This window comes from Blennius ocellaris (genome assembly GCF_963422515.1).
Source record: "Blennius ocellaris genome assembly, chromosome: 1".
NCBI classification, from domain to species: Eukaryota; Metazoa; Chordata; class Actinopteri; order Blenniiformes; family Blenniidae; genus Blennius; species Blennius ocellaris.
This window is the reverse complement of record NC_137650.1, coordinates 20291525-20319069: the sequence shown is the minus strand read 5'-3', so window position 1 is coordinate 20319069 and position 27545 is coordinate 20291525. Positions and strand designations below refer to the sequence as shown.

Below are 27545 nucleotides of genomic sequence, written 5' to 3'. Positions count from 1 at the left end.
TTGAGGGTAATTTTTCAGCCTTACAATCCCACTCTAATGAAGATTCAGCTGGTTGACATCCACTCTGAATGTATCTAAAAACATGCACTGGTTTCAGGAATTGTAGCATAACACAGTGAGTGCTCCAGGCCCGGGGACCATAAAATGTTCCTTTCATTTCGCTTTGAGTCCTGCTCTTGTGGTTCTGGTCCTTTCTACCACCACATTACAAGCTGCATGGTTTCACCATGTACTAAGTGCCATCTTTGTATTCTATTTGTAGTTATAGGTCTTTCTGAATTTCTGAACAGCAAAATTCTGTTTGTAAATTTCATAAGGAGCTTTCCCAACCAGTTCCACAAATTCCTGTATAAGATAATCAGTATGAACAAAAATCAATGCGTGGAAAAAGAGTTTGGAAGAAAAAAGTTTGACTGCATTTCATGACGTAAGAAGACCATCTGAAGACTTTACTGACTCTTTTTTGTATCTGTACCAATGACAAACTGTATCTGGTTAATGTGTGTGTGTCATTTAATATATGTGTGTCTTTTTCCTCTAGGCGGCACTCCATTATGGCCATGTCTCTCTTACTTTCCTGGGTCTCTTCTCCTTTCTTGTGTGCGCACACACACACACACACACACACACACACACACACACACACACACACACACACACACACACACACACACACACACACACACACACACACACACACACACACACACACACACACACACACGCACACACGCACACACCCCTATCAACAGTCACAGAGAATTCCTTCTTTCTCGCACCAGCTCTTAGTTACCATGGAAACCAATAAAAGAGCGGTTTGAGATGGGATGCGTTTCTGTGTGTGTGTGTGTCTGTGTGTGTGCGAGAGAGAGAGAGAGAGAGAATAAAAGAGCAAGAAGGAATAAGAGTCAGTGAAAAATCGTGGGAGAAGAATTTAGAATAAACCAAACAGACAGAGAAGGCGAGAGGAAGGTAAAATAAAAGCGAGGTGGACGATCAAAAACTCAGAAAGAGAGAAAGAGAAGAAGAGAGAGAATGAAAGAAAATGAGGAGAAAGAAGAATGTGTGGAGGGGATGAAAGAAAAGAGGAGAGGAGACGGTGGGAGTGTAAGTGGAGATGTATTATTTAAAGAGGTCTCACCCTGTCTAATGAGTTTGGTCTAAAAGCCCCAGGAGCTGCCCAAAGATAGAGAGACAGACAGAGAAACTTCCCTAACTATATGGTGAGAAAATTCAATGTGCAATAAGAGTCGAGGGAGTAACAGAGCAAGATTACTTGCTAGGACTGGATTTAGTTAAATTGTTCTGCTTTGACTGTGTGATTTGTCTGACAGTGTGGGTGTTGGAGCTTCTCACTCATGGCCCTGAAACCGAACACACTGCATACATCTCTCTGGGTGGGTTGCAATCAAGGAATGCACTGAAATCTGCATATTGTACTCGCAGGATGTACTGATTTGAAAAAAAGTATATAAAATAATTGAAGCTTGGATGTATGAAGGCATATAAACTGTTCCAAACACAAGTATCTGCTTGCAGGTGTACACACAGAGAGAGAGAGAGAGGGGGGGGGGGGGGGAGACAGAGAGAGAGAGAGAGAGACAGAGAGACAGAGAGACCGAGTCAGAGTTTTTGTTATTGCAATGAAAGTAAAGCAGTAAGACAACTGTTTTGTTGCCTTAGCATTGCTGCTTGCTTTCAGTCATCAGATAAGCATTACCACCTGTCAGGCGAATGCAAATCTTTATAACTTTGCTATTGTGCTCACCGACTCTTTAATACTTCATCGAAGCAAGGCCTGGTGAAACACACTTCAAATTAAATAATTTAACTATTCCATGCTGCATACTATTGAGATAAGCTGTATGCATCATTAGGTACATGATGTAGGTTTATCATGTTAATCTGCATTATGCAGTAAGTCTTAAAACATCAGTTGAAATAATATGTGGTGGAAGAGAAAGGTGGCAGCAGATCTCCACAATCCATCCATTCATTTGGATTATCAAGAGGGCAATATGAAGACTAAAGACTATCTTTCAACATGCAAAGCCAACATAACTAATGTAGAGTAAGGAGACTGAGATTTTAAAAATCAAGTTTTCTTCAAAACCTTGTGTACATGTTTGGACGACGTTATGGCGCAGGGTGGTTCGAAGATATGCAGACACTCCTGAACTGGGGTGTTTCTATATTCTCCCTGTGCCTAAATAGACTTTCCACGAGAACTCTGGCTTGTGCTTACAATTATTTTGGCCACACAGTGGTGCAGTGGTTAGCTCTCTCACCTCACAGCAAGCAGGTCGGGGTTCAAATACAGGAACTTTCTGTGTGGAGTTTGCATGTTCTCCCCATGTGTGTGTGGGTTTCCTCCAGCTGCTTCTGTTTCCCCCATAGTCCAAATAACTTGCACTGGGGGTCCTTGAGCAACACCCTCCTCCCCCCCAGCTCTCCAGGACACACTTGAAAAAGACATTACTAATCTCAATGTGGTTCTCTTGGCTAAATAAAGCCTTAGAAAACACCTAAGCATTAAGTCAAATACTAATTCTAAATTGCCCAAAAATGTCAATTTGTGCAGGTTATGCAGGTTGTCTTCCCTGACTCACTGCTCGCTTGTGCAGGCTCCAGTACTTTCAATCTTCACATTGATAAATTTATAGATATGGATGGATGCACTGAACCCTCTACTAAAACCCTTCTTACCTACACTGACAGCACATTAAATATATTCTCAATGTGCGATGAAGCTTTAGAAATTGTAGCTATTGTTTTTGTTTTTTGTTTTTTTTTCCAACATAGCAGTATCAGTCAAATTTAATCAAAGAGTAAAGACATGGATTAGTTACCTGATGAAGTGGTGGACTTCCAGAGTTTTCACATCTCTTGATTTTATTTTTTTTATTTAAACACCACCATGTGGTCTTACATTATTAGTCTTCAAATATGACTGAGATATCAATACTTGGCATCTGATAATAAATACATTATTGTGCACAGGGCCATCCAGATATTAAACCGAATCAATTTCTGTCACTCCTAATAAATATGCAGTAAGTTCAGAAACAAAGTTTTGCTTGTCAAAAAGTGGAAAAGCTACACTTTTGCAGCAGGAGTATGACATGACTGTATACATAGAAGTTTGAGTTTGCAGTTTGATACATTTGCAAACAAACCCAGCACAATCCCGATAAACGTTACTATGAAGCAGGTTGTCAACTCAATACTTCAAACCAGTGTTTTCCCCCAGGATCAGTACATGTTCCCATGAAAGGGGCGGAGTTTGCAGCGTCTAACCAATCACATACATGGAAAAGCTCTGCAGAACAGTCTACAGATTACCGTAGGAGCAATTATTCTCTGAAGAATTAACACACATCCACCGCACTCAAAGCAATACTGTTGCTGCACTTAAAGCCGACACTCCCGACTTGTTAATGTGTGAATTTGTGAGATTATGTAATATCAATTTAACCAACAATATAAGCAGACAGCAGGGCACTCTGATCACTCAATTTCACTTTATCACATCACAACTGTGTCGGGCAGAACTTCTGCAGTGCTCTTCTTTTACTTTATATTTTCCATCCAGTTGTTTTGAGGCCGAGTTTCTCCCGTGTGTGTGTTTTGTGTTGGAATATTCATTCATCACCGTGGCGGAATGAGTAGTTCCACATTCCATAAATTCATGTTTCTGCATTTATGTTCGCATGACCATTATTACAAACCTCATTTTTCCAGATCGACCCTCGTGGAGCTAAACACACTTGGCAACAAGTGAAGATGTTCAGGAGCAGGTTAGACATTCAGACCAAGTTACCGGGACGATTTATCATGCTAAGAAATGAATGCCATGTTGCGGAAAACCCAGGGTTAATCCTTGAAGTTATCTCAATAAGAGAGAATACCGTGTCGTAGTACAACCCCCTGGCCTACAGACATTGGCTTCACAAGTAAGTCATAGCTCGTGTGAAACAGACACGGAAATAGTGTGAAAGAGACACAAGAGCAACAAGTGGTGACGAAAAGAGAGGTGCAACACTCACAGACTGGATATATTGTGTATCCTACTGGCAGGGGTGCAACAACAACAACAACAACAACAACAACAACAACAACAACAACATAGTGGAGAACCATTTTGCGACTGAGCACCATGGGAATGCTCAACAAAAGATAAGCAGATAGAAATACTGTTTAATTGTTTCAAATACCAAAACAATCCAAGAGCACACTAAAAATATGAAGCAACATAATTGTTGGAGGAGATTTCTTCACAGACACAGGTCTAAACATTTAGTTTTTAATATAGAGGGAACATTTTGTGCTTCGATAGGAATCTACAATCTCCTCCTGTGAACATCTTTAAGGCAACAACTGAACAAAGATGAGATGTGGGGAACTTTCCAGGTTTGAGGTTGGTTGAGTAATTCTAAAACTTTTTAACTGTGATAAGTGGTAGAATTATCTTGAAGTAAACTGTATGAATGTGAACAGGAGATAAAATGACTTGATGAGCTGTTTTTTTCTCTCGTGTTGTCTGTAATTGGTTGCAGTTCTGTAATAGCCACATTCCTTTCTAAGCCCACCCCTCCTCTACTGTCTCTCAGTGTGATCAAATTGAGTTTGAGCATGAGCTTTCTCAAAGTGTGTGACATATATGTGAGTGTGCACTGTTCATGCATGCATTTAAAAACAATCCATCTCTGACCTGCAACCTTGCACTGTGGCTTATGTGAATTTGTTCTCCACATGGCATTAGGTCAGGCTTCTGCCGCTTGAGAGATTACACTCACACCCGCACACAAAAGCACATATACACTCTGAATGGCACTTTGGCAGGTGTCACATAATCGCCTCTCTGAGCTGTCAGTCAAACAGACAGCTTGGCCTGCAGTCCCTGACCAACTCCCAAAACACACATGCGCAGACGCACACACGAAAGTCTATTTTGGCCCATCACATCACATCAAATATCAGAACAGAATTTTGACAAGTTTGTCCCATAATTACATTGCACTGATACCAAAAAGGGATATCGCTAAATTGCACATTAAAGACAGACAAAAACTTACATAGGAGAATCCTATTCTGTATTCAAGCAAAAAAAACAAAAAACAAAACTGTAGATATGTTGTACGCAGCTGAACCACTTAGTCATCAGGTTTATGTAGATATGGGGTTTTGACAGTACTAGAGCACAATGCACCTGTTATGAAGAAAGTAGGGGTGTTTCCAACACTTAGATGAATTGAAAACCTGTATGTATTTTATTAAAACACACATCTTTTTATCAGTGAACAGTCATAGAAGTAACATGTGTCCACTGTTCTAATATAATGACCTGTAAATAACTGGTGACCCGCCTTCTCCCAGACCTGAGAGTCACCACCCTACTAAGTCAATGCCCCCCTGATACAGTCAGAGATTTTTCTACCTTTGCATGATGGCAATGCTTTGTCCCAAACTGGTTTCCCATCATGGCCCAGGACACAGGTGATGGTGTCTCTGCCCACGGTTGTGTAGCCATGATGACAGCTGTAGGAGACTTGAGATCCCAGTTTGTAGTCATAACCTGTGCGACTGGCGTTCATAATGTTCCCAGGATCAAAACAGGCCTCCCTTGGTTTTTCTGTGGAACACAGTGAACGTTTTCATCAGCAAACTGGACTTAAACTGTTAATAAACAAAACACAATGTTTCATTTAAAATAAACAAAAACATTTATTCATTAAACCTCATTATAGCCCCAGGAACTGTACCAAAGGCTCCACTGTGGTTAAGGAAAAGCACTGTAATCATTTAATTATTTATTATTCAGAAACAATATTAAGTGCAACAGATAAAAGCTTTCTCTTATATTAGCTAGACATTTCAACATTTTCTGCTACATTCAGGCAGAAAATGGACCGACAGAGATAAACATGGGGGTGAAAAAAAGACAGACAATTTGAAAAACACATGAACATAGTCAAAAAATGTCCTGAATCTTTATGACTTGGCATCAAGCCAGCTTGTTTGCTTTTTTGTGATTGCCTAATAAGAATGAGATATTGGGCCTGACAGATGAAAACAGATGGGGAAAGGGAGGTGGAGGGCAAGATAGAATAGAAGCAGGGGGAGATGATTAAGGCTGTATTTTAATTAGAGAGATGGCAGATGAGAGGTTGTGAATAATGACAAAAGTACAGAGGTGTAAGGTGGTATGGGGAGACAGACAACAGAAGAAGAGATAATCTTTTTTTAATTAGAGATAAATGGGGTGAGAGAAACAAAGAAGAATAAAAAAAAAAACTGTTTATAAGATTTGACAGAGCAGATCTGGTTTTGAGTCAGATGAACAACCAAGTTCCGCATTGACTTTAGCTGGTAAATCACCCCCAGTCAAGCAACGTCTGTAAAACCAGGCTGAGTCACAATCTGTAGAAGTAAACAACTCAGGGGCTGACATGAAACAGCCTGCCCTTTCAGCTGAGAAAGATTTCTGATGTAAGGGGGGAAATTAATAAGAGTAGGCTGATTAAAATATGATCCAGTCTCCATAGTAGATACTCCTATATTGACATTTTAATCATTATACTTAATAAGCACATAATTTAGTGAAAATTAGTGTTCTTTATTTTAGTGTACAGAAAGTTGCAAGAAGCTGTGATGTAATTTGTTTGCGGGAACTCTAATAGTGCATTGATTTCTCCTGACAAATAACCCCGCCTAAAGTTTGAGTTTGATATGTTATGCTGACTTGACTCAGTTTCGTTGATTTTAACTTGATTAATATTTCTGAGAAACTGGAGATATCACCTGCGACTGCATTTTCTGACTGCTGCAGGGGGGGAAAACTGCAAGAATTTAAAAAGTGAAGTGTTAAATGGTTTATAATTAATATCTAATGCAAATAGAAGCTTGATTTTTGAATTTGAAGGAAATTGAAGGATTGTTGATTGTTTTAAAACATCTTGAAGACCTCAGCGCAGATCATCTGTGGATGTGGTCTAGTTCTCTTCATAGAAATCCAGATAGGATTGATTGCTTGCTTGACTGATACTTTATGCTAAAGGAAGGCCTTACTGAAACCTGTCTATAATTTTAGTATTGTTTTGTATCCCATGTATGAAGCCAGTGAGAAGCTTCCATACTGTTGGTATATGAACAGTAACTTGTGTTATATCACATTAAACTTTTGTTCAGTAAAGCCTATTATTGGATAGTAGTGCAATCATTTCTACCAAGGCAGGACTACTAATGCTGCCTATGCTACTATAACTACACCCAGTCATAGATATTCTAAAACTGGTTGAACTCGCAATATGCACTATATATCATTATGTTGTCACAAGCTATCAGACCGACTGCAGTTTAGGTCATTTTAAAGCATTCAGCTCATTATCCAGGAGGAATATCAGCACCTCGAATATGACCTTGTGATAAACTACAGAAGATTCTGGGCCAAAGTTTTCAAGTTTAATTACCTTGATATTCGATGGCGAACCCAGACATGCCCAGTGAGGCGTCCGATCTGAATGCCAGGAACAGACTGTTACCACTGCTCTCTATCCGCTCTGGGGCCTGGGTGCCTTGGAGACTTGCTAGTAGAGGTCCATTAGAGTCGTCACCCTCATAGATGTGCAGAAAGTCATAACTCGGCTCCATGTTGAAACTGGGGTAGAAAAACAAGACAAGACAAGACAGAAAGGTTTAGATAGAGAGATGTAACGTTATTATGTAGACTGCTGCTTTTGTGTTTGTTGTGTGTATGTGCGTGTGTGTATTTGCGCGCGCGTGTGTGTGTGTGTGTATGCCTGCGTGTTCAACCTCCACAAACGATTAATCCAGTGATGCATTATAGTGAAACACCTGCTTAATTTAGCATCCTTCGAATTCGTTTGTTTTATCTCTGTCTTAATCGTTTTCTAATCTTCTTATTTTCACATTGATATATTTTCTGGAACTTTTATCTTTTACAGAAAACTTTCTATGTTCGCTGTGATTTCATTTGACTCTTTCAATTTGACATTGTATCACCCAAGAGCACATTTAGTGATATTTAAGAAAGATAAAGAAATTCATGAGCTCCTACAAAGCCCAGTTATTCAGTGTTATTTCTATATCATGTGCTTGTTTGTAATAAGCAACAGCATTGTGACATGTTAATCCTACTTTCTTTAGCATGAGTGTGCATCTATTGTAGGTAACCAATGCAAATATATATTCTACTGTTTTGATACCTGCCGCACATTTAGGTGGCAGGTGGCAACTATTACTAATGCATCTCTAAAGACGAGTAGCTCCACCTTGACAGCTTCTCTTCAAGTCTTAGTACACCGATAAACACATTTGGTCCCCATTAGGATATAACTATCACTACATACAGAATAATATATGACTTCTTCAAAATTTGCTTTCCCTGTATGCATAACATGCATAATAGCTCTCTGGCACTGATGTCAAGGTGTTGTTTGAAAGTTATAGGAATAGTGCATGTGTGTGTGTGTGTGTGTGTGTGTGTGTGTGTGTGTGTGTGTGTGTGTGTGTGTGTGTGTGTGTGTGTGTGTGTGTGTGTGTGTGTGTGTGCCATAACTCGGCTCCATGTTGAAACTGGGGTACAAAAACAAGAAGATCAAGAAGTTCAAAAAAACAGTGAGATATAATATAAATGTCTCTGTATGGAAATAGTGATAAACTAGCACTCAAAATAAACTATGGGTACCACAGGACAAGTGAGTAAAAATGTTTTGCATCCATTCATTAAACATGGCCGTGATGTGAGACACAGTGGTGACAGTGTAATGGGATGTTTATGTACTGTACAATATAGAGAAACAACAATAAACTCAACACAGATGTGAAGCTTTATAGTTAGACACATTTCTTTTTAAATGGGAAAGGACTTGTGAAACATATGGAATAATAATAGAATAATCAACCAAAGTTGAAATAGGTTAAAAGAGTGTTGGTCTATAAGCCCCATGTTTTTATCTGGTGCAGAATGAGCTTAACAGCACCTAAGCTTCCTTTGCACTGACAAAGCATTAAATGATTCATGCTAATACCTTTTGCATTAGTGATACTTTCCGAGTCTGAATGCTAAAGCTACTAAATGTCATAAAAAGAACATAAGATCCCACTGAAAAGAAATGAGACAGCATCATAATCTCTCATGCCAGACGAGAGACAAGACATCAATATCTTGACTGGAGACTTGAATGAGAATTAAAAGACAATCAAGCAAACTTGAGAAAGTCTTTTTTAAGCCATAAAATAGACCATTTGAAAAATGCTGTACTTGCCACAAAGGTGTCAGTGTTCTCTTTACACGCAAACGAGCACATACATATTTATACTGGTTCTAAGCAGTCCCAGCATTTCTAAAATGTGTAATTTTTTAGTTTATTTCGCAAGTAAAAGCATTTTCAAGCAGGCACAGTGGTTATTTGGATGTGAATGCCCAAAATCTCAAAATGATTACTGACTTCACAAGAGGATCATGAATCAGTGTGAATTTCAGAGATGGATCAAGACACTCATCAGTAACTAGGTCATAATGAAGTAGATTTTAGCTTAAGTTATGAAACACAATTACACAGTAAAAAGTAAACAAATAACGACAATGAAATGATACACAAGATTAAAAAAAACAACTAATATCTATATAACCTCATTAAATGTAAAATGAATCTGTGTAACTGTTACAACAGAAGGGAATTATCTCCAGCTGAAAAATATGAAGCCAAAATTGGGTCATTTTTCTCCTTTGGCAATCTGGAGAAAGTCCGCTTTGCTTTTATCTCCATTGCTACATTTGAAGCTCCAGTCTTCACTTTAGCTTTAGTCATAAGCCCCTAACCACTATAACTTGTGAAATATTCACCACTGAGACACAATAAAGACCTGAAATGTAAATAAACACTGTCCTATTACCAGAAGACAACACATGGAAATTGGCAGCAATTCCCATCATTCACACATGAATTTCACTTTCCCAATCAAGCGGAGAACGTTGTATGTGCCAACGGACTGCACACATTTCCATATGTTTGTTTGAAATAGATTACTTGTTTATAGTCTATTTTGTATAAATACATTCACACATTCAAGCTGGGCAGGTCATTACTGAATGATCAACGATACATAACAAAGGAAAATACCTAAACAATGCAAATGCACATGCAAAAATCTTCTCACTGTCAATAGAGTCAGGGATATTCCCCAGTCAAGGTAAACACAAATTAAAATTTGTCTTCCATTTATAGGACCCCTGATGTTACATCTATGAGAGCTTTCAATAAATGTAAACTTCCAAAAAAAAACATTTCACCACACATTAGTCACTGATATTAGAGGTAAATCCACTGTAGCTCTTTAGGTAGTTCCTGTATCTAAAAGAGTGTATTCTCACTTGCTGGTTTATTAGATTCTAAATGATCATTCAATGAATGTTAATTTACATTATCTGAGCCTGCTCCCTGAGTATACAGACTATTTTTAATTTTGTGTCAGCCACAATGAGTCATGGAGTCTACACTGAAAATGAACAAACTCGTGAACAAAGTCTGAGGAGAATTATACATATTTTAATTCATGCCAGAGGTGAAACATATTTTACAAAAAGCTTTGGGGATCCCGTTCATCCCCCAGCTCTTTAAGTTTTTCCATTTTTTTAATGTTTTCCCAGGTATTTGGACAAACTTATTAAAAATGTATAACACCAGTGAAATCACTGCTCTGCCCTGATGTGTCTGCTGCAGTGGCATCGCCTCAAAATTAGTAGAAGACACATCTTTGTTACTTTTTTTTGTCTATTTTGCTGAAGCATGGTGCTGTGACTTTTTAATAATACCTCTTCAAACAGCAAAATATCAAGTATCAAAGAAGACTGAATGTCTGTACCATGAATCAATACATATAAGAATAAATTACTGTATAAAGACAGGACAATCCATAATTTCAGTCAGCAGCGTGTCATATTTTTGTTTCCCAGTAACTCATGACAGTTACACATCTTTTGTAGCCTGAGTGCAAGAACTTTAATTAACACTGAATAATCATAAAACCACATGCTGGCTTTGATTTCTGTGTCAACTCTTTGTAACTATTCCAAAATAACTTGGCCAACCCTAAAAGGTGTCAACACCTGCTGTAGGTAACACAGCTATTGTTTTAGGAATACTACATTTTTCTATTTATGAATTGTAAGAGGTTATTTCTGCAGTCACAAACTAAAACCATGCATATATTTTATAAACACACATGCCAGAAAAATTGTATGTGGTCAAGTGTTTGTAGATCAAGCACAGTGCCTCATCGACACATATCCTACCTTTTGAATATTAGAGCAATGACAAAGTCAGGGTTGACTCTGATTCGCCAGTCACACTCTTTCCCAGGAGGGTAAGGCTGAGGGTAGTTAGGAGACAGTATCACCCCGGAAGGACCGCTGACGTTACCCCCGCAGGTCGCTGGAGAGGTGAAACAAACAACGACACGAACAGGAAGTGAAGGAGGGAGAGAGCAAGAGAGAGAAAGATGATTACACAGCAGTGGGATTGAGGTTATTTGGCCAGCGAAATCACCCCTGATTGACCACTCATAAAACCCCCACAGGTAGGATGGGAGGAAACGAGTTAGTTAGTAATGGGAAGCATGGCAGAGGTTGGTTAGGAGTGAGAAAATTATTCCTAGTGGACCACTGATATTACCTCCACAGGTGGCTTCGGAGGGTGAAAGAGCAAAATAGAGACTGTGAGATTTAGTTACAGAGTGTAGTGCTGGGGGTAGTTAGGAGAGAAAATCACCCCTGGCGGTCCTGTTATCCCACAACAAGCCAGAGAGAGGGAAAGGGATATTGGCAAGAGAGACAGAAAGATGCATTCAAGCAGCAATTTGGCAATGTGAAGGAAGAGTTTGAAGCATGTAGAAGTGTCTTGGGGGTGGCAGGTGGGTGTGAACAGATTATCAACAGTGAAATAGAGGTAAACAAAGGCATTAACAGTTGCAAATCACTCATAGAGAGACACACTTAAACACTCGAGTATCTTGCACAGCGTGGTGTAGTGTTGTGTGTGTTTAATCTTGGGAGCTTTAGAACACCGGGGATTCACCACCTCAGGTGAACGCATGGAATATGGAAACATGCGCTAAGCTGAGTGAAAATGGGGGGAGATTTAAGCCTCGCACTTTATCTGCTGTCGTGCAAACCGTGAGGTCATTGGCTCAGAGTCAAAGGCAATATAAGGATCACATCTAATGTGGATTTGATTGTTGGGTTTCTCTCTGTTAAATGCACCTAGAAATGACTGTGTTGTATTTGGTGCTTGATAAATAAAGTTGAATTGAATTGAATTACAACACAAACCCTTGTCTTTGTGACTTTACTGGAGGACTTCCATGTTGTGGATGCTCAAGAGAAGCAGCCCACATAAATTCAGATTAACTGACCATAAGGCAACTGCCTGTGATCCCTCGCTCTATGTAGGAGGAAGAACAACATGCTACATGCCGTAGGAACTTTCTTTGTTCATCCTCATCTCTTCAGCTGTGTGTCACACTTAAATTAAAATGGTGGTACATTTTTGTTGATTTTCCTCATCTGTCTCCCCTGACATGATAAGACATGTGCTGAGCAAAACTGAGCTGCATGCAGCACTTAATCGGGGAAAATAACTTTTGTAAGGCATAAATTTCAGCATCAGCCAACCATCAACACAAGAAAATATGTGATCATCCTTCAGGCATTTTCGTTGAATGTATTGGGAATTGTATGTTGCATGATAAGGAATACAAAAAGGCTCTGGCTGCAAATTTATTTTGAAGCACAGGCTTACCCATTGCTGCATTCTGAGTGTAAAAATGTAAAAAAAAATAATCAAATAAGGCATGTTACAGGGCGTCAAGTGACATAATCTCATAGCTAGGCAGTAGCTTGGAAGAAAAATATGAGGAAAGGAAAACACATCTTGAAGTCAGGGAGTGAAAAATAAGCTGCAGCAGAATAGTGTGAATGAAGTGTGGGATCTGATGCAGGATCTCGCCAGGATATAAGCAGCAGGTGGGCTCCATGCTGGTAACAACGGAGGAAAGAACAAACAATCTCTGGATTTTGACACAAGGACCCAATCAGAGCTACCTTGATCATTGTGCAGACCTTTTTTTTTTCTATTTTACGTTGACAATCTTCTCCTCCGAGTTCTATCTCTTCAATTACTCGTCCAGTAGAGACACAGAGTTTAAATAGCAATTTGGGAGGTTTTCCTGCATATTTTGAAATGTTCTTCTCGCTCTGCCAACAGTGCTCAGTGTGTATCCTAACCATAACCTCATTAGCATCTGTTCAAATTCTCCTTGATCTTACACGTAAAACTCAAATTCAATCCAGGGCCTGTCATAAGAGGAAATACCAAAACAAAACAAAATAAAACAAAACAAAAAACAATGTGTTATACAGGCATACAATATAACCCATCCTACCATTTAGTCCTGATTTTTTCGGGGCATTTTAACATACAAGTCTCTGCCAATGGTGATTGAAAGGTAATTATTTCAATATTATTCTATGATCACAGAGTACTGTACCTATACACGTGGGAGGGTCTGGTTGCCAATAGAATCTGTTATCCATTCGCACACATGTGATGGTGTCTTGGCCTTGCAGTTGGTAGCCCGGATCACACTGGAATGTCATGCTGTCACCTGGCTCCTTGCTGTCCCCGTAACGAGAACCATTCACAGGGATACCAGGGTCATTGCAGGTCGTAGCTGTTGTGGCTAGAGAGTACAAAAAGAAAGAAAGAGAAGAACAGACGAATGATTCGATCTAACAGAAGAGTCAGTTCTGTATCTGCGAAAACATGCAGTGCATGTATAACAAGTGCAGGAAAAAAGCATTGGTTGTTCAATTGGTTCTAAGAGGATCTTTAATAATCTGCTAACAGAAACAAATCTAATTGAAAATGAGATGTGGTTGCTTCAATAATGTGTTTTTATATATTTTCTTTCGAGGCAATTCTCTAAAAATGATGATTAGTAAGGATATGTAGATTTATTTTAATTGCAGTGACTGCATCACAATAAGCGAAGACATATAGAGCTTTCAAAGATTGTTAAAATGCAATTAAAAGCAAAACATATAAAGGTTTTAGATACCGAGTCAATTGATTTACCATGTAATATAAATACTGTGTTGTAATGTAATGAAGTTGTAAATTTGTTTACAAGGCCATTCACTTGACAATCATCAGCCAATAGTTTGGGGTTTTCTTGTCTGGTTCTTATTCTGGGGCTCTGCTCTTTCATAGATTCACAAAAAAACTAAATACTAAATAGAAAATAGAAAAGCTACAACAAATTTACCTGATTAGGGTTGAAGACTCAGAAAATACATGTCAGCTTTCAACTTGGTATTATAAAATGTCTGGACAACTGAAGTGAGGAAAAACAACGAGTAGACATTAAACTAAATCCCCAAACTTCCATTTAAATAAATTGGCGTGGTGGTAAATACCATTTCCTTTGCTTCAGTAAATCAACATGGTGGTAAATATAAGGAGTCATTACCATAGTAATGGAACTGTGGGTTGATTAGCATGTTAGTGAGTGCAAATATTTATTGTTTTAAATGTCAAGAGAGGAGGAAAAGAGTGAGAGATCCACAGAGAGTGAGAGTCAGACAACATCTGATGTGAATATTCATGAATGTCAATATGCATGTTTTAAAAAAGTTTTGACAAATATTGGTTGGGCTGCACCATGTTGGAAATGTATATGGGAAAAAAAGCACATCAAGTCTTACATGCTGATGAGTGAATGATATGTTTATTCATGTGAGTGTTTCTATCACTTTGTTTAACGTTCTGGAGTCTGAAAGCTAAAAGCACATACCAGCTTTCAATAATCGAGGACTATTTTTCTTGAGGGTCAAAATGTGCATATAGAGCTAGTATAATCTATAAACTACAACAACCTTAACTGGTTGTAAGTATGTTAAGGTTAAGGTCAAGCCTTTTGCTGTGATGGATAAATGAGGGATGAGAGAACGCATTGATTTGATTTGATTGACTTGATGTGCAAAGGTGAATACTTGCCTATATCTACTTATCTGTACTGATGGGGATGCGAGTCATATTGCAAACTGACCCACAATCTGTATGTCATTATGGGTCTTGGATTGCGGGTACATAAATATATAAATACAATTTAGATTATGAGAATTAGTCTAACAAATGGTGACAAAAATATAGTCCTTCAATCATAAAGGTAAGCTGTTTTTAAAGGACCTTTATGCGACTTGCCACCCTCACTAACTCATAGTGCTTTTGGATGCACTGTGATACTATTGTAGATAAAAAAAAGGGTTTATTGAACAATTATTTGTTCAGTAAGTGTTTTATACGAGGAAGAAACTACTCTGCCTCAACTACTCATTGCTTGATATTGTCAATAAACCTGTGATGAAGCCCCACTCATTGCTTTTGTTTTCTCCTGAGCCACAGCAGTAAAACCGAGTCACAGATCTCTGGTGGGCTCCTTCACTACTTAACAAGCCAAAGTCCCAAGGAGAGATATTAAATATCTCAATTGATTATTTCATAAAAGGTTTGTCAGAAATCCTTTTAAAAGCAGCATGAATGTTGGATTAGTTATCTTATGGCCATTAAAAATGGGGGTTTATAAAATAACCAAGAAACCATATTGGTGATTAATGCTGAGTGGGTTGATTAGGTAATTTAGTTGCTAATTCAGTAATTGGTTTTTCTTCATGAATGAAACTGGGGATAAAGAAGGATAGACCACCCAAAGCAGTGATTTAGGAGGATCATGGTATTTCTGTGACTTTTTTTTTTTTTTGTCAAAAACTGAAGGTTCTACTATCTAATGAACATTTGATTCAGAGATTGACCTTTTGATGACTTCACTGACTGGATTTATATTGATTTAGTCACTGTACAATTGTCAAATATGCAGTGAACGACTGCTTCTGTCTCCTTCTCCACGGAAACCTCAACATCTACAATTACTCAAGATCACTGTGTGTTTTGCATGCTGTTGAGAAGCACGTTACTAAGGTGCGACACCTTGATGAACCTTGTCTACAATTGGATGTTAGCACCGTGAAGTCCTGGGGTCCACTGCAATGAATATTATATGAGCACTGAGATTCCATTTTGCCAATTCCGTGTAGTTTTAGAATTTCACAGATCTAATAAATGCCCTTGGAGTTATGATAATGAACAGAATGTGTGACAAATCCAGGCAGCTGACAGGATGGGAATATAAAGGTTAAAGTACTTACTTGAAAACTGTATAGAAAACCCTTGCTTGCTGATGAAATAATCTGAATCAAACTGCAAGGTGAGTATGTTGAAGGTTGAATGGATATCTTCAGGTAATGCAGGGCCGGACCATTCTTTGAGCAGGATCCCACCATCTGATGGACCGGACGGACCGTCCCAAACTCTCAGAATATCGTGGCCAACCTCAGTGTCAAAGACGATGAAGTGCAGACTGAGAAAAAAAACAGCAAACAGTAGATTCACAAAAGGTCATATAAACATAAATGAATTGAAGCACGGCTGAGAGCAGACAGTCTGCACAAGCACACCGGTGTCCGCAATGAGTTGAAAAACACAATGGTGTCATAATGACTGATGTGGTGCTTTCCCCAACACAGCAGTGGCTCTGACAGTCAACATTTATCTCTTATTAAGTGAATAAATTATTACTTGACACTCTTGTAAGTGTTTACCTCAATGCGTAATAAAATGAAAGGTTGTGTGCAGTATCATAACTCTATCCAGACCAGAACAAATCATGCATATATATATATATATATATATATATATATATATATATATATATATAAATCACATAATTGCTCATTACAGTTATGTCTGTAAGCAAGAGGATCATAATTACCTGATTGTCTTGCCTGTATCAGCCTCTATAGTCCAGGTACAGTGAAGGTTGTTATCATATGGAGCAGGGTATCCTGGAGAGAGAATCCGTCCTGATACTGCTCCAGTAATGTGGCCTCCACACTCCGCTGCAAAGGCAGTAGATCAAAAGATAGTCATTCTCTCATTTTATTTAGCTCTTTCGGCAATGAAAATGAAGATAACTCTATTTAGATAACTCTGTTTGCTAATGTTAACTGAAGGATGTGAATAAAGCCCAGGAGGTGGGAGACATGTATTTACCTCGACAGCTAAAACACTGAAGGAACACAAGGTTAATTCATCACAGCATAAACCACCAGGAAATCTATGCATTATGGTGTTAAAGCAAGGTAGCTACATATATTATGCACAGTAGTACAAAATGTAAGCATTTTACTATCCTCATAAAAAAAGAAACCCACTAAAATGGAGAGCGTATTGGAGAATTAACTTTTTATGAGGTGATCTAACAGCAAAAATAAATCGTGTAAAGCCACACTGCTTCACCTCTATTGTCATATTGGATTTAAAACCTTGACAACCCTGTTTAGCACAGTAAATTATAGATCATGTGTTCATGTGCATTCTTCTTGCAACATACGGTAAAATGCGCTCACAGTTTTTGCCACTTCCTCCAAACTAAAACCTAACCCCTGACCTGAGCTGGAAGAGGCGAATTATGTTCTGTCCAATTCATTTCAGTTGTGGTCCATTCAACAGTCACGCCTCATAGCTTTACGGGTTAATATGTGTGACATCTGAAGGGATCTGAATCTCTTTTTTCAAAGTAGAGTAGGTCAAAAAAGCAAACAAAAATGTGTTCAGAATTTATCAAATGTGTCCAGGTTTTTTTATGTTTATAAATATTCAGATAAACACATATTTATTAATGACGGAAAATCTAAGAGCTTAAAGCTTTTTTAGGTTTCTTTCAAAGCAGATCGTGTAGAATGCTTTGAAAGATGAATTGATATGTTTGAAAATATACTCGATCTCCCTCTTTTAACTGTCATTTCGAGTAAACCAGCCGCAAAACACTTTCATTTTCTAAAAGGGACTAATGAAGAATTATTTGTTTACAAGTATGTTAATAAAATAATCTTAATAAATATTCTCTATTCACTAGCTGTTTAAAAGAACTATAATATTTCAGCACTGTAGGGCCTCTTTCAATCTAAAAAAATGCAAGATTGTTCTAATGTGGTTTATAAACGCACTGTATTTAAAATTAAGTTAACATTAGCTGAAATTGAATAATAATGAAGAGCCCACCTAATAAATTTATAACCAGCCGCCACTGATCTTAAGATAATTTGCATCAGTTCATGAACAATGTGTGTAGTTAAATTACATTTATTATAGAAATCATCATCCATATATAATTGGTGCTTGAAATGATCTGTTGTCGACAAAACACAACTCAGGGGATAATACAATTCTCAGTATATTCTCAAAATTATGATTTGGTGTCTCCCAAAAAAGCTATAAATGAAGAACCGAAAGATTTATTGTGTTTAATGTGGATATTAATTGATCAAACATGTTGCACATATGTTTGTAGATCAGAGAAGTGTTTGTATCATAGTTTGTTCTCTTTTTGTTTGCTTAATTAACATTTGAGTTCATCACTATATAAGGAGGCTTTTATAGTTTGTTTTAAATTACATTAGGTGTGAAGGTTGAGTTAAATGAGAATGCATTTAAAAAAAACAAACTTAAATCATTACATCAACCTTGAATTATTACAGCTCCTGCAAAACTATTTCAAGGTTGGTGAATACCTTTGATAACTGGTTTCCTCTAAGGATATCCCTATAGTGTTCAAATTCCAAGAAAAAAACATGTTTAATGCACAAGCGAGAACTGGGATTTAGTGTTATTTTTATATTGTTTTCAGTAGAGACACATGGCAGGAAGCAGTGGGAAAGGCTGGGAGCAGATTTGAAGTCATCATTGTAGAACACAGCACACACGAAGGACCACTGAGCCAGGAGATCACTGTTGATAAGGAACCAGTTTGCTACGGTGAAGGATTTATAGCTGTGTGTATTGAGTGTGACGTAAGTGGGTGCTCGGAGCAGAGTCCACAATCCACAATACAATGACAACACACTGTTGTGTTGCCCTGGGCAGAATGCACACATATGCATTTACTGAATTGACATACAAAAGGAGAACCAGATAGCCACACAATCACAAAAAAAAAGGCCTAAAACACTTGAAAACACTGACATTCGGTGATGCAAGGACCTCGACACATATGAATTGTTTCACTCCCTACTGATTGGAATTTTAAAAAAAAATACCCAGTTAAAAGCCAAGTATTTCACAAAATGTAGGTTGAAATAGGAAGCAGTACAGAAATGGAGAAAAAAAAATGTTATTTAGTATGTGTGTGTCAACAGAAACTGCAATTTCCCAAGTATATAAAGACAGTTAAATTTATTGTATGAACAGATGATGAGAGACAATAGTGACAAGAGGAGTACCAGAGAGAGAGAGAGACGAGAGAGAGAGAGAGAGAGAGAGGAGAGAGAGAGAGAGAGAGAGAGAGAGAGAGAGAGAGGAGAGAGAGAGAGAGAGAGAGAGAGAGAGAGAGAGAGAGAGAGAGAGAGAGAGAGAGAGATGAGAGAGAGAGAGAGAGAGAGAGAAGGGGGGGACTGTATGGAAGCAGCCTGAGGCAAAGCCATCTCCTGATCGCCATGCTAATACGCTCCGATATGAGAGTGAGCCAGACAGACAGAGAAGGTGACAGCCAGAGCGGCAGAATGACAAACTCTGCAACAGACAGACAAAGGCGAATGATGCAAAGGTAGCTATAAGGGTGTTTAGCCCAGGGCTCCGCCAGCAAGTGTTCTCCTGGTTGCTGGCTTACCTAATAAAAGGCAGCGACAGAGCGGCCACACATTAATAACACACTACAGAAGTACAAAGGCACATGGACCATTTACACACATTCCACCATCAATCGGCTATCCAAATTCCTTCGTGTAATGTTTTGTAGCAGAGACATTGGACTATGTAGCGCCTGTGGCTCAGGTGTACCGTCAAGTTAAAGAATACGTTAGCATGTCAGTGGGGTCTTTTCAAATTAACAAGTGCCCACATATACCCAGTAAGGTGCTTTGCTTTACAATTGTGAATTTTGAAAGCTATCTAAGAACACTAGGGATAAGTCTAACGATTCACTGCAAGTTATATCCATCAGGATTGATGGGTGTTGCTAAAATAAATGGGCACATTTCACAATTACATAGGTGTGAAGTACCTAAACCATTTGGGATCTTTCTCTCAAATTTAATTAAGACCTGCAAACTGTCAACTACAGCTAAATCTACCCCCTGGCAGTTTTTATTCCTCCAAACTTTGGAAATATTTTAATATATTCTGCATATGCCAAGAAAACCTCATATTTGTCATATTTGCAGTCTGGAAAAACATGACATTGTGTGCAGAGCAGCAGTCACATGGAGGCCATTGATCACGTTGCTATTTCAAACAGTTGTCATAAATAGCTCCTTCATAGTTCTCTTAATGTTCATGTAAATTGAAACGCATTTAATGCAATCAAATTGTGTTCATTCCTTTTATGACTGTTTGGTTTCATGACATTCCTCAAAGAAATGAATGCTGTGAGGTGTTTTCCTGATGAAGACAATAAAATTCAAAACAGAGCAATTTAACAGTTTAAACAGTTTCACTGTTACAGTAGATTGTTACTTTCCCTACCACTTCCAAGTGGTTCCTCATTTAAAATTCAGAGTGAGTTGAAATCTATCACTCTGACAAAATTAGTTTTTAATCAAAATAAGTAACTAAAGTGACTACGAATAGGAAGGACTTTTTTCCCCCTTTGCAACCAGCCTGATCAAAATTACCAGAACATTTTGGAGGCAACAATGGATTGCGTATAACTATGACACATGCATGACAACACAATCTGCTAGTTGTGTGTAGCGGTCAAAATACTGTATCATTGACACCTGACTTTTTAATAAGCATTTCCTTACTAATACAATTTTTGAGGGGCAATTTTGGACAATTTGTGAAGGTCTGAAACTGTAAATGCTGAGCAAAATGATTATAATGCAACAAACCTATCACTTTATGAAACCAAGTAAGTATTAGCAGACAAGGACATAGTCATAAATATTTAGAGTATTTGGCATTTATAACACAGGTTCGAGTTCCAGAGCAATGCTTTAATGCCACAGAAGGGATCTGCTGGACACCTTACTTACCGTATATGATTTTTCTCGACAAGATAACAAGATTTTGTGAATGTTTTCTGTGACAAGAAAACTAAGAAGACTAGCTGTATAAGCAGTGATCACTTTACAGCTGGTAGTACTAATTTACATTGATGCAACTCCAGAAACATGCAGCTATTTTCCTCTCAAGGCAAAAGTCTAACAATCTGGGTAACATCAGGAATTCAGTGCTCCCCAATAAGTGGAAGTTAGTGTTTGGGTCATCATAGAAAAATGTTTTCAAGTCGTGTTTCAGCTAGTAGTTACAAAACTTTAACCAGCTGCATTTTCAAACATGCCTCTACCGTCTAAGAGCAAACATAAATTCACATTTATTTTATCACTTTGAGTCTTTTATTAATAAGCGTACTTGAAAATGGCTTGGTAATAAATAGTACATTCATGTGTTATGTGACAAATCAAAAACACAGACTTTAAGTAGGATATTATTTTTCATTGCAGAGAGCAGAATAAGAGACTTCACTCAAATTGTTGGCATAGAAATGCTGTACAGTTTTAGTCTTCAGGGATGTGGTACAGCTTACATTATAGACTTATACAAAGTTCAATAAAGACAGTCATTCCCTATTTTTACAAGTTAAATATAAAAATGCTAGATGTAATGAAGTATCATGTCTTGTGTCAATCTGACATTCAAGGCCAGATGGAGGATGAGTAACGTCTGTTTTTACACGCAGCGGTATTGGCACCACTACAAGTATTTCCCACACTGTGCTGGATCAGTCCCCACACAGTCTTTTCAAAGTATTCACCTGTGTGGACTCAATCACTTGTTCACGCACTTTCCATTTTGACTCATCACGCTACAGAGCTGAAACACATTGGAGTAGTTTCCACTGTTGCTTCTTCCACCTACAGTATATTCCCATTGAACTGTATGTGAGAAAGAAATCACCCGCAGCTTAAATAATTCAGGCCTTGTCATGATGAATCATTGATGTAAAAGGGAACCTACACGTGTGTTGGCATACTAACCGATACAGGATGGAAGCGGCTTGTCCCAGACACGTCTGTCTCCACTAAGACAGGTCAGAGTACTGCTGCCGTGGAGACTGTATCCAGGGTTGCACGAGTACAGGACAAATGTGTTGGCGTAATGACCGTCATCCTGGATCTTGTAGCCATAACTCGGGATACCCGGTTCCTCACAGCGCACCAGGTCGAAGCCTAGATAGAAAGATGTAGATACATACAGTTTGGGCCATGCAGCAAAAGACCATTGCAAAACTGAAGGGGGTGATTCAGCTGTGGAAAAAAAGAGGACAGAAGGTCATTTTATTCCTCTCCTGGACCTCACTACTTTCTGCAAAAGTTTTGAGCTTGAACATGCTGCTAATGCTGAATGTGACAACAGGATATTTCTAGAGAGTCTACTCATGTGCCGGATTCTATAAATTTTTTAAAATTGTTTGGGCTCCTGTCTTTTCTGTAGGATATAATGACAGTCGCAATGGTGTCGAGATGCACCAGTGCTGGAATTTATGGACTGAAAATGCAGTTTCTGTATGAAACTGTCGAAACACATCAAATGATAATTTCACAGCCCACACAAACACAAATGCAATGTCTCTGCCTTTTGAAGATAACAAAGAATAGGAAACCTTCCCACCCCTAACACGGATGGATAAACAAAGACAAAACAATGTCACCATCATATTGTCTTTTCCTCAGGTCAGCCTCTTATGAACAGATTGATCCTCCCTCAGATCAGAGGCGTCTCGGCTGCCCTCTAATAGACAATAAACACTAAACATGTTGCCAACTGAATCTAGTCTTTCCCACAAAGGTTCAGCTCATTATTTAATATGTTGGCTGTCTTGTGATACAACAGCTTACCGAAAACATAGTGTGGTCACTTTGGAACTAACTTTAGGCTATTAATTCATCATACTACAACAACATATACAGTATATGTGCTGAAATACCTATGTACAAAATATATCACATGATTTAAAGAAACGGGATTTTATGTAATCCAAATAAACTATATATAATTAAAATCTTCCATGATTATTTCATATTTTACCAATTGAAAGAATAAAACCATTCTTTTATTATGACAATTGCCGCCAATGTTCTTGGATGCTGCCATTTAATAAATATGCAAAACAATCTGTTACCTTTTATTTTTGGACACCATCAGGACACATGATGAAAATGCACTTGCTGCCCAAATGCAATACATCCTCCATTAAAACACTGAATAATAACAGTTATTACACCACCAGCAACTTTTTCAAATTAACTTGTGAAATGTGTCTCCAGCTGTCACTCCCTGCATCTATTTCAGTAAAACTGATTCATGTCACCCCCGTCAACCTTTCCTGTTAATGCTTTGAACAGATGCCGTGCAAATTCATACCACTCTAATAAAATAGCCTATATCATTGTGCATTACTCATTCCCTGACCCTGCTTAAGAAGCTGCTGTTGCTTCTTTTGATCAGATGCATCCCACTGCTTTCACTTGTTTAAACCATCTATCAGTCTCTCTTATCTATCCATCAGCTCATCTATTGTGGCCGAACTCAGAAGAAAGTGTCACGTTCTACGGTCAAACAACTCACAGATTGACGGCTGTCTAATGGGTTTAACTGACAAGCAGATCATCCATCTAGTGTCTGAGCGCCATTAAACTATATGCATTTATTCATTTGTCCCTTTGTCCAGCCTCCCTCTCACCCCACACATGTCACTTTCTCATCTTCTTTTAACGACTTGCAGATAAATGCTCCTCTAATAGCCACTTTGACTTACACTGCAGCTGGTCTTTTCTTCTGAACAGACTCTCTTCAAACATACTGAGATATGTGTGTGTGTGTGTGTGTGTGTGTGTGTGTGTGTGTGTGTGTGTGTGTGTGTGTGTGTGTGTGTGTGTGTGTGTGTGTGTGTGTGTGTGTGTGTGTGTGTGTGTGTGTGTGTGTGTGTGTGTGAGAGAGAGAGAGAGAGAGAGAGAGAGAGAGAGAGAGAGAGAGAGAGAGAGAGAGAGAGAGAGAGAGAGAGAGAGAGAGAGAGAGTCTGTTTCAGCCATTAATATCATTAACATCGTTGTGTTTATTTTTGTTTGTTTGTTTTGTTTGCTGGGTAAATACTGTGTAAACTCCTGTTGCACTGAGAGCAACTGAAAATTAAAAAAAAAATAGTTGGACTCATATTAGCATTTGGAAATGAGATAGAAAACATTTGTATTGCTGGTTTACAAATGTTTATCTAATATTGCTAGTTTTAAAGTATATTCAATTGAAATGCATTTCAAAAGCAACCAAGAATCACTTCAGTCGTGAGGTTAATTAAGGATTAAACCACAATGCCATTCCATTACCACCATTTTGATTTTCAAATAAAAGCATTACATTACATTGGAATGTTTAGAATGGAATATTTTCTGGTTAAGCAGCTATAAGTTTAGACCCTTCCCCACCCCCTCAAACCTTACGAGATTGAAATATTTTGTGCAGCAAATGCCACAGAGTGATAAACCACAGCTTTGAAATTAATATTAAATAATAACAACAACAACAATGACGATAACAACAACAACAACAACAACAACAACAACAACAACAACAACAACAATAATAATAATAATAATAATAATAATAATAATAATAATAATAATAATAATAATAATAATAATTATTATTATTATTATTATTATTATTATTATTATTATTATTATTATTATAAAAAAGCAAACTCAATTGTTGCACAGTTTCAAGCATCCTGTGAAAAAATTGGATTGTTGGATTGCTGGATAAGGCCTTATTATTTGAGTGGCATGTCAATTCTGCCAGATTCCCAGAAGAAGAAATTGTATTTTGTCTCTCCGGGCCACCTGCACCCGCTCACTTACCACTGATACAGGTGTGGAGGAAAAAGACCAACACTGGCTTCTGAAGCCATTTTCACATTGACCTGGTATCATGTGCAGCTACGAGATGGGAGGACTGCAGGGAGTCTCCTCCGATTTGAAGCTGGAGTGGGCGTTAGTGTAAACCTTGCTCAATGCGGATGTATCACATACTCAAAATTCATTCCAAAAACTAGCTTAATGAGTCAAACTCAATGTGAGAATGATGTTACCTGCATGCATTACTTCGTCTATTTAAATCAGTTTTTGTAAGTTGTATTATTTGAAATGTAAATAATATACTCATTTGAGATTTTACTCTGGGATTAAGCATTTCCATTCTCTATTCAATTCATATGGTATGGGGAATGAGGGCAAGCTTTTATTTCACTATTTTACAATCATACACATGTATACACCATTGGTAACAGCCGCCATGCAAGCTGCTCCCACACAGTTAAAGGCAACTTGAGGTTCAGTATCTGACTCAAAGACATTTCAACTCCTGTTCAGGGAGAGATTTGGGATTAAACTGCCAGTGTTGTTCCTGGAAGACCACCTGCCGGGCAACAGCCTCCCCAATCAGCCACTGAAGGAAACTGATTAGAAAATCACTCAACATTTGACTCACATCAAGTGATGAATGAACAACACACGTTCTTAACTAAAATATATATATATATATATATTAAAAAAAAAACACTTGGGTAACTCATTTACATTTGATGGGTTCTTTAAATGTTTTTAATTGATAGCTTACTTGTGTACGCAAGGCGAAATCCTTGATTGGTTCCTGACGCGTTGCTGTTAAACTCCAGCCACAGGTGATTGGATGTACTATTGATGACATGACCCATCATGCCCTCACGTGTAAAGTTGCCTAGGAGACGGGATGAAATGTTCTCCCCATCATACACCTGTCGATCAAAACAGAGGAAAGCGGTTTCAGAGCATGAATAAAAACATGAGTGAGAAGAGTCTGTGTCATAAATAACAAGAGTGTCACTGGACATGGGGGCCATAGTGCACTGCTGACCTTGTTGGAAAAGCAAACATCCAAGGACAGGGAATAATTTGTTTACTTTGTTTCAGTGAAGACTTCTCAAAGCATCTAGCATGTTGTATGATAGTTATGAGGTTCACAAGTGGAAGGTTTGATGGGTGGGCTAGGAGGTGTGCGGGTTCATGATGGAATGATGAATATAAATTTGTAAGCTCACATGAAAACATTGCGAGAATCAAATGCAGCAGAGGAAGAACATTGTGAATCACTTCAGTTAGTTGTGGTTTCCACTTTTAAAATAATAGTTATTACCTAATTACATAAAATTATTTTATCCAGAGAGGATGGTGGTATTGCCATCTGTGGTCAAAGCTCCAAATGTGTGTGTGTATCTTTGGAAAAAAAAAATGCTGTCACAATATATTCATGATGCACAAAAAGAGTAACAAGAAATAAATGCTGTAAAGAAACCATTCATCTCAAAAAGCTTCAAGCACTGGAATCCCACCATGTAAACCATCTATTGGATTAGATGGGCCCTATCTGATTAGAATTATCATTCAATTGGAGGTGGTGTTACTCTGTTAATGACCTGAACAAACAGGCTCGGTGCTTTTAAAGGAATGGTGGCCAATGCTGCTCTCAAACACATTATCGTCTCTTGCTGAGCTGCTTTACGAGGGAAAAGGTTTCTTGCATACCTTTAATAAAAAAGCACAAACAAGGCACAGCACAACTGGAGACCTTTTTTTTTTTTTACAAGCGAGGACTGTGATATGATCAGATATGTTGGGCCAAATCCTGACTGCCAGAAAGAGCTTTCCAACTTGGCAATACAAGAAAGTTGAAGAGAGTTTCCAGTTAGGGGATTGAGTCAGTGACACGCTGGGTGTTTACCCACCAAATATCCACTCAATACCAATCTCCAAAACTGAACACAATAGTGTTGCAACTTCAGTCAGTAGCTTTGATACTAAAGTAAATTATCCAGACAGATGCACAAAAGCAAACCATGGTTGTGTCAAGTAAAAATGTTGAATTTATGGTTATCTTGGTTAAAGTGGATTGATTTTAGTCAAAGAAGCCATTGCAATATAATAAGCATGCAGCCGCTGTACTGATTAGGACATTAGAAAGCACAGGAGGAAGGCAAATTTATATTGATCACTTTTTCAACTTGACAGCAACTTTTCGAGCTCACATGATGTGGCAGGGATTTGATTCTAAGAAACTTTGAGATACTATCGCACAGCTGGGATGTAAATGTGCAATGTTCATGCTTGAATTGCTGTGCTTATATTTGGCAGTGGTGACACTTCCACAGATTGGGGGTGACAGGTCTGCAGGTGGCAGGAATGCCAACGAAAATGGGCTCTAAGGTAGTGTCCTGTACTATCTATTCAAGTATCGCCAGTCAGTGGAGACACCTCTGCTGGCCACGGACATGCAGGAGCAGTATATTGGCCTATGTAGCTGTGATGGAAAGCATAAATA

General features: G+C 38.3%; 1 protein-coding gene across 1 annotated transcript in view; it reads right to left on the bottom strand.

Annotated features, from left to right (window-relative positions):
• LOC308139985 (CUB and sushi domain-containing protein 1-like) overlaps positions 1–27545 on the bottom strand; it is a gene marked incomplete at both ends in the record, with an annotated part of 391623 nt that overhangs the window by 79766 nt on the left and 284312 nt on the right. Inside the window, 8 exons of the mRNA XM_080509617.1 lie at positions 5438–5632; positions 7470–7657; positions 11318–11456; positions 13570–13761; positions 16286–16497; positions 16909–17035; positions 22175–22366; positions 25809–25965. Of these exons, the coding sequence (XP_080365743.1) occupies positions 5438–5632; positions 7470–7657; positions 11318–11456; positions 13570–13761; positions 16286–16497; positions 16909–17035; positions 22175–22366; positions 25809–25965 (1402 nt within the window). The remainder of the gene's footprint in view (positions 1–5437; positions 5633–7469; positions 7658–11317; positions 11457–13569; positions 13762–16285; positions 16498–16908; positions 17036–22174; positions 22367–25808; positions 25966–27545) is intronic.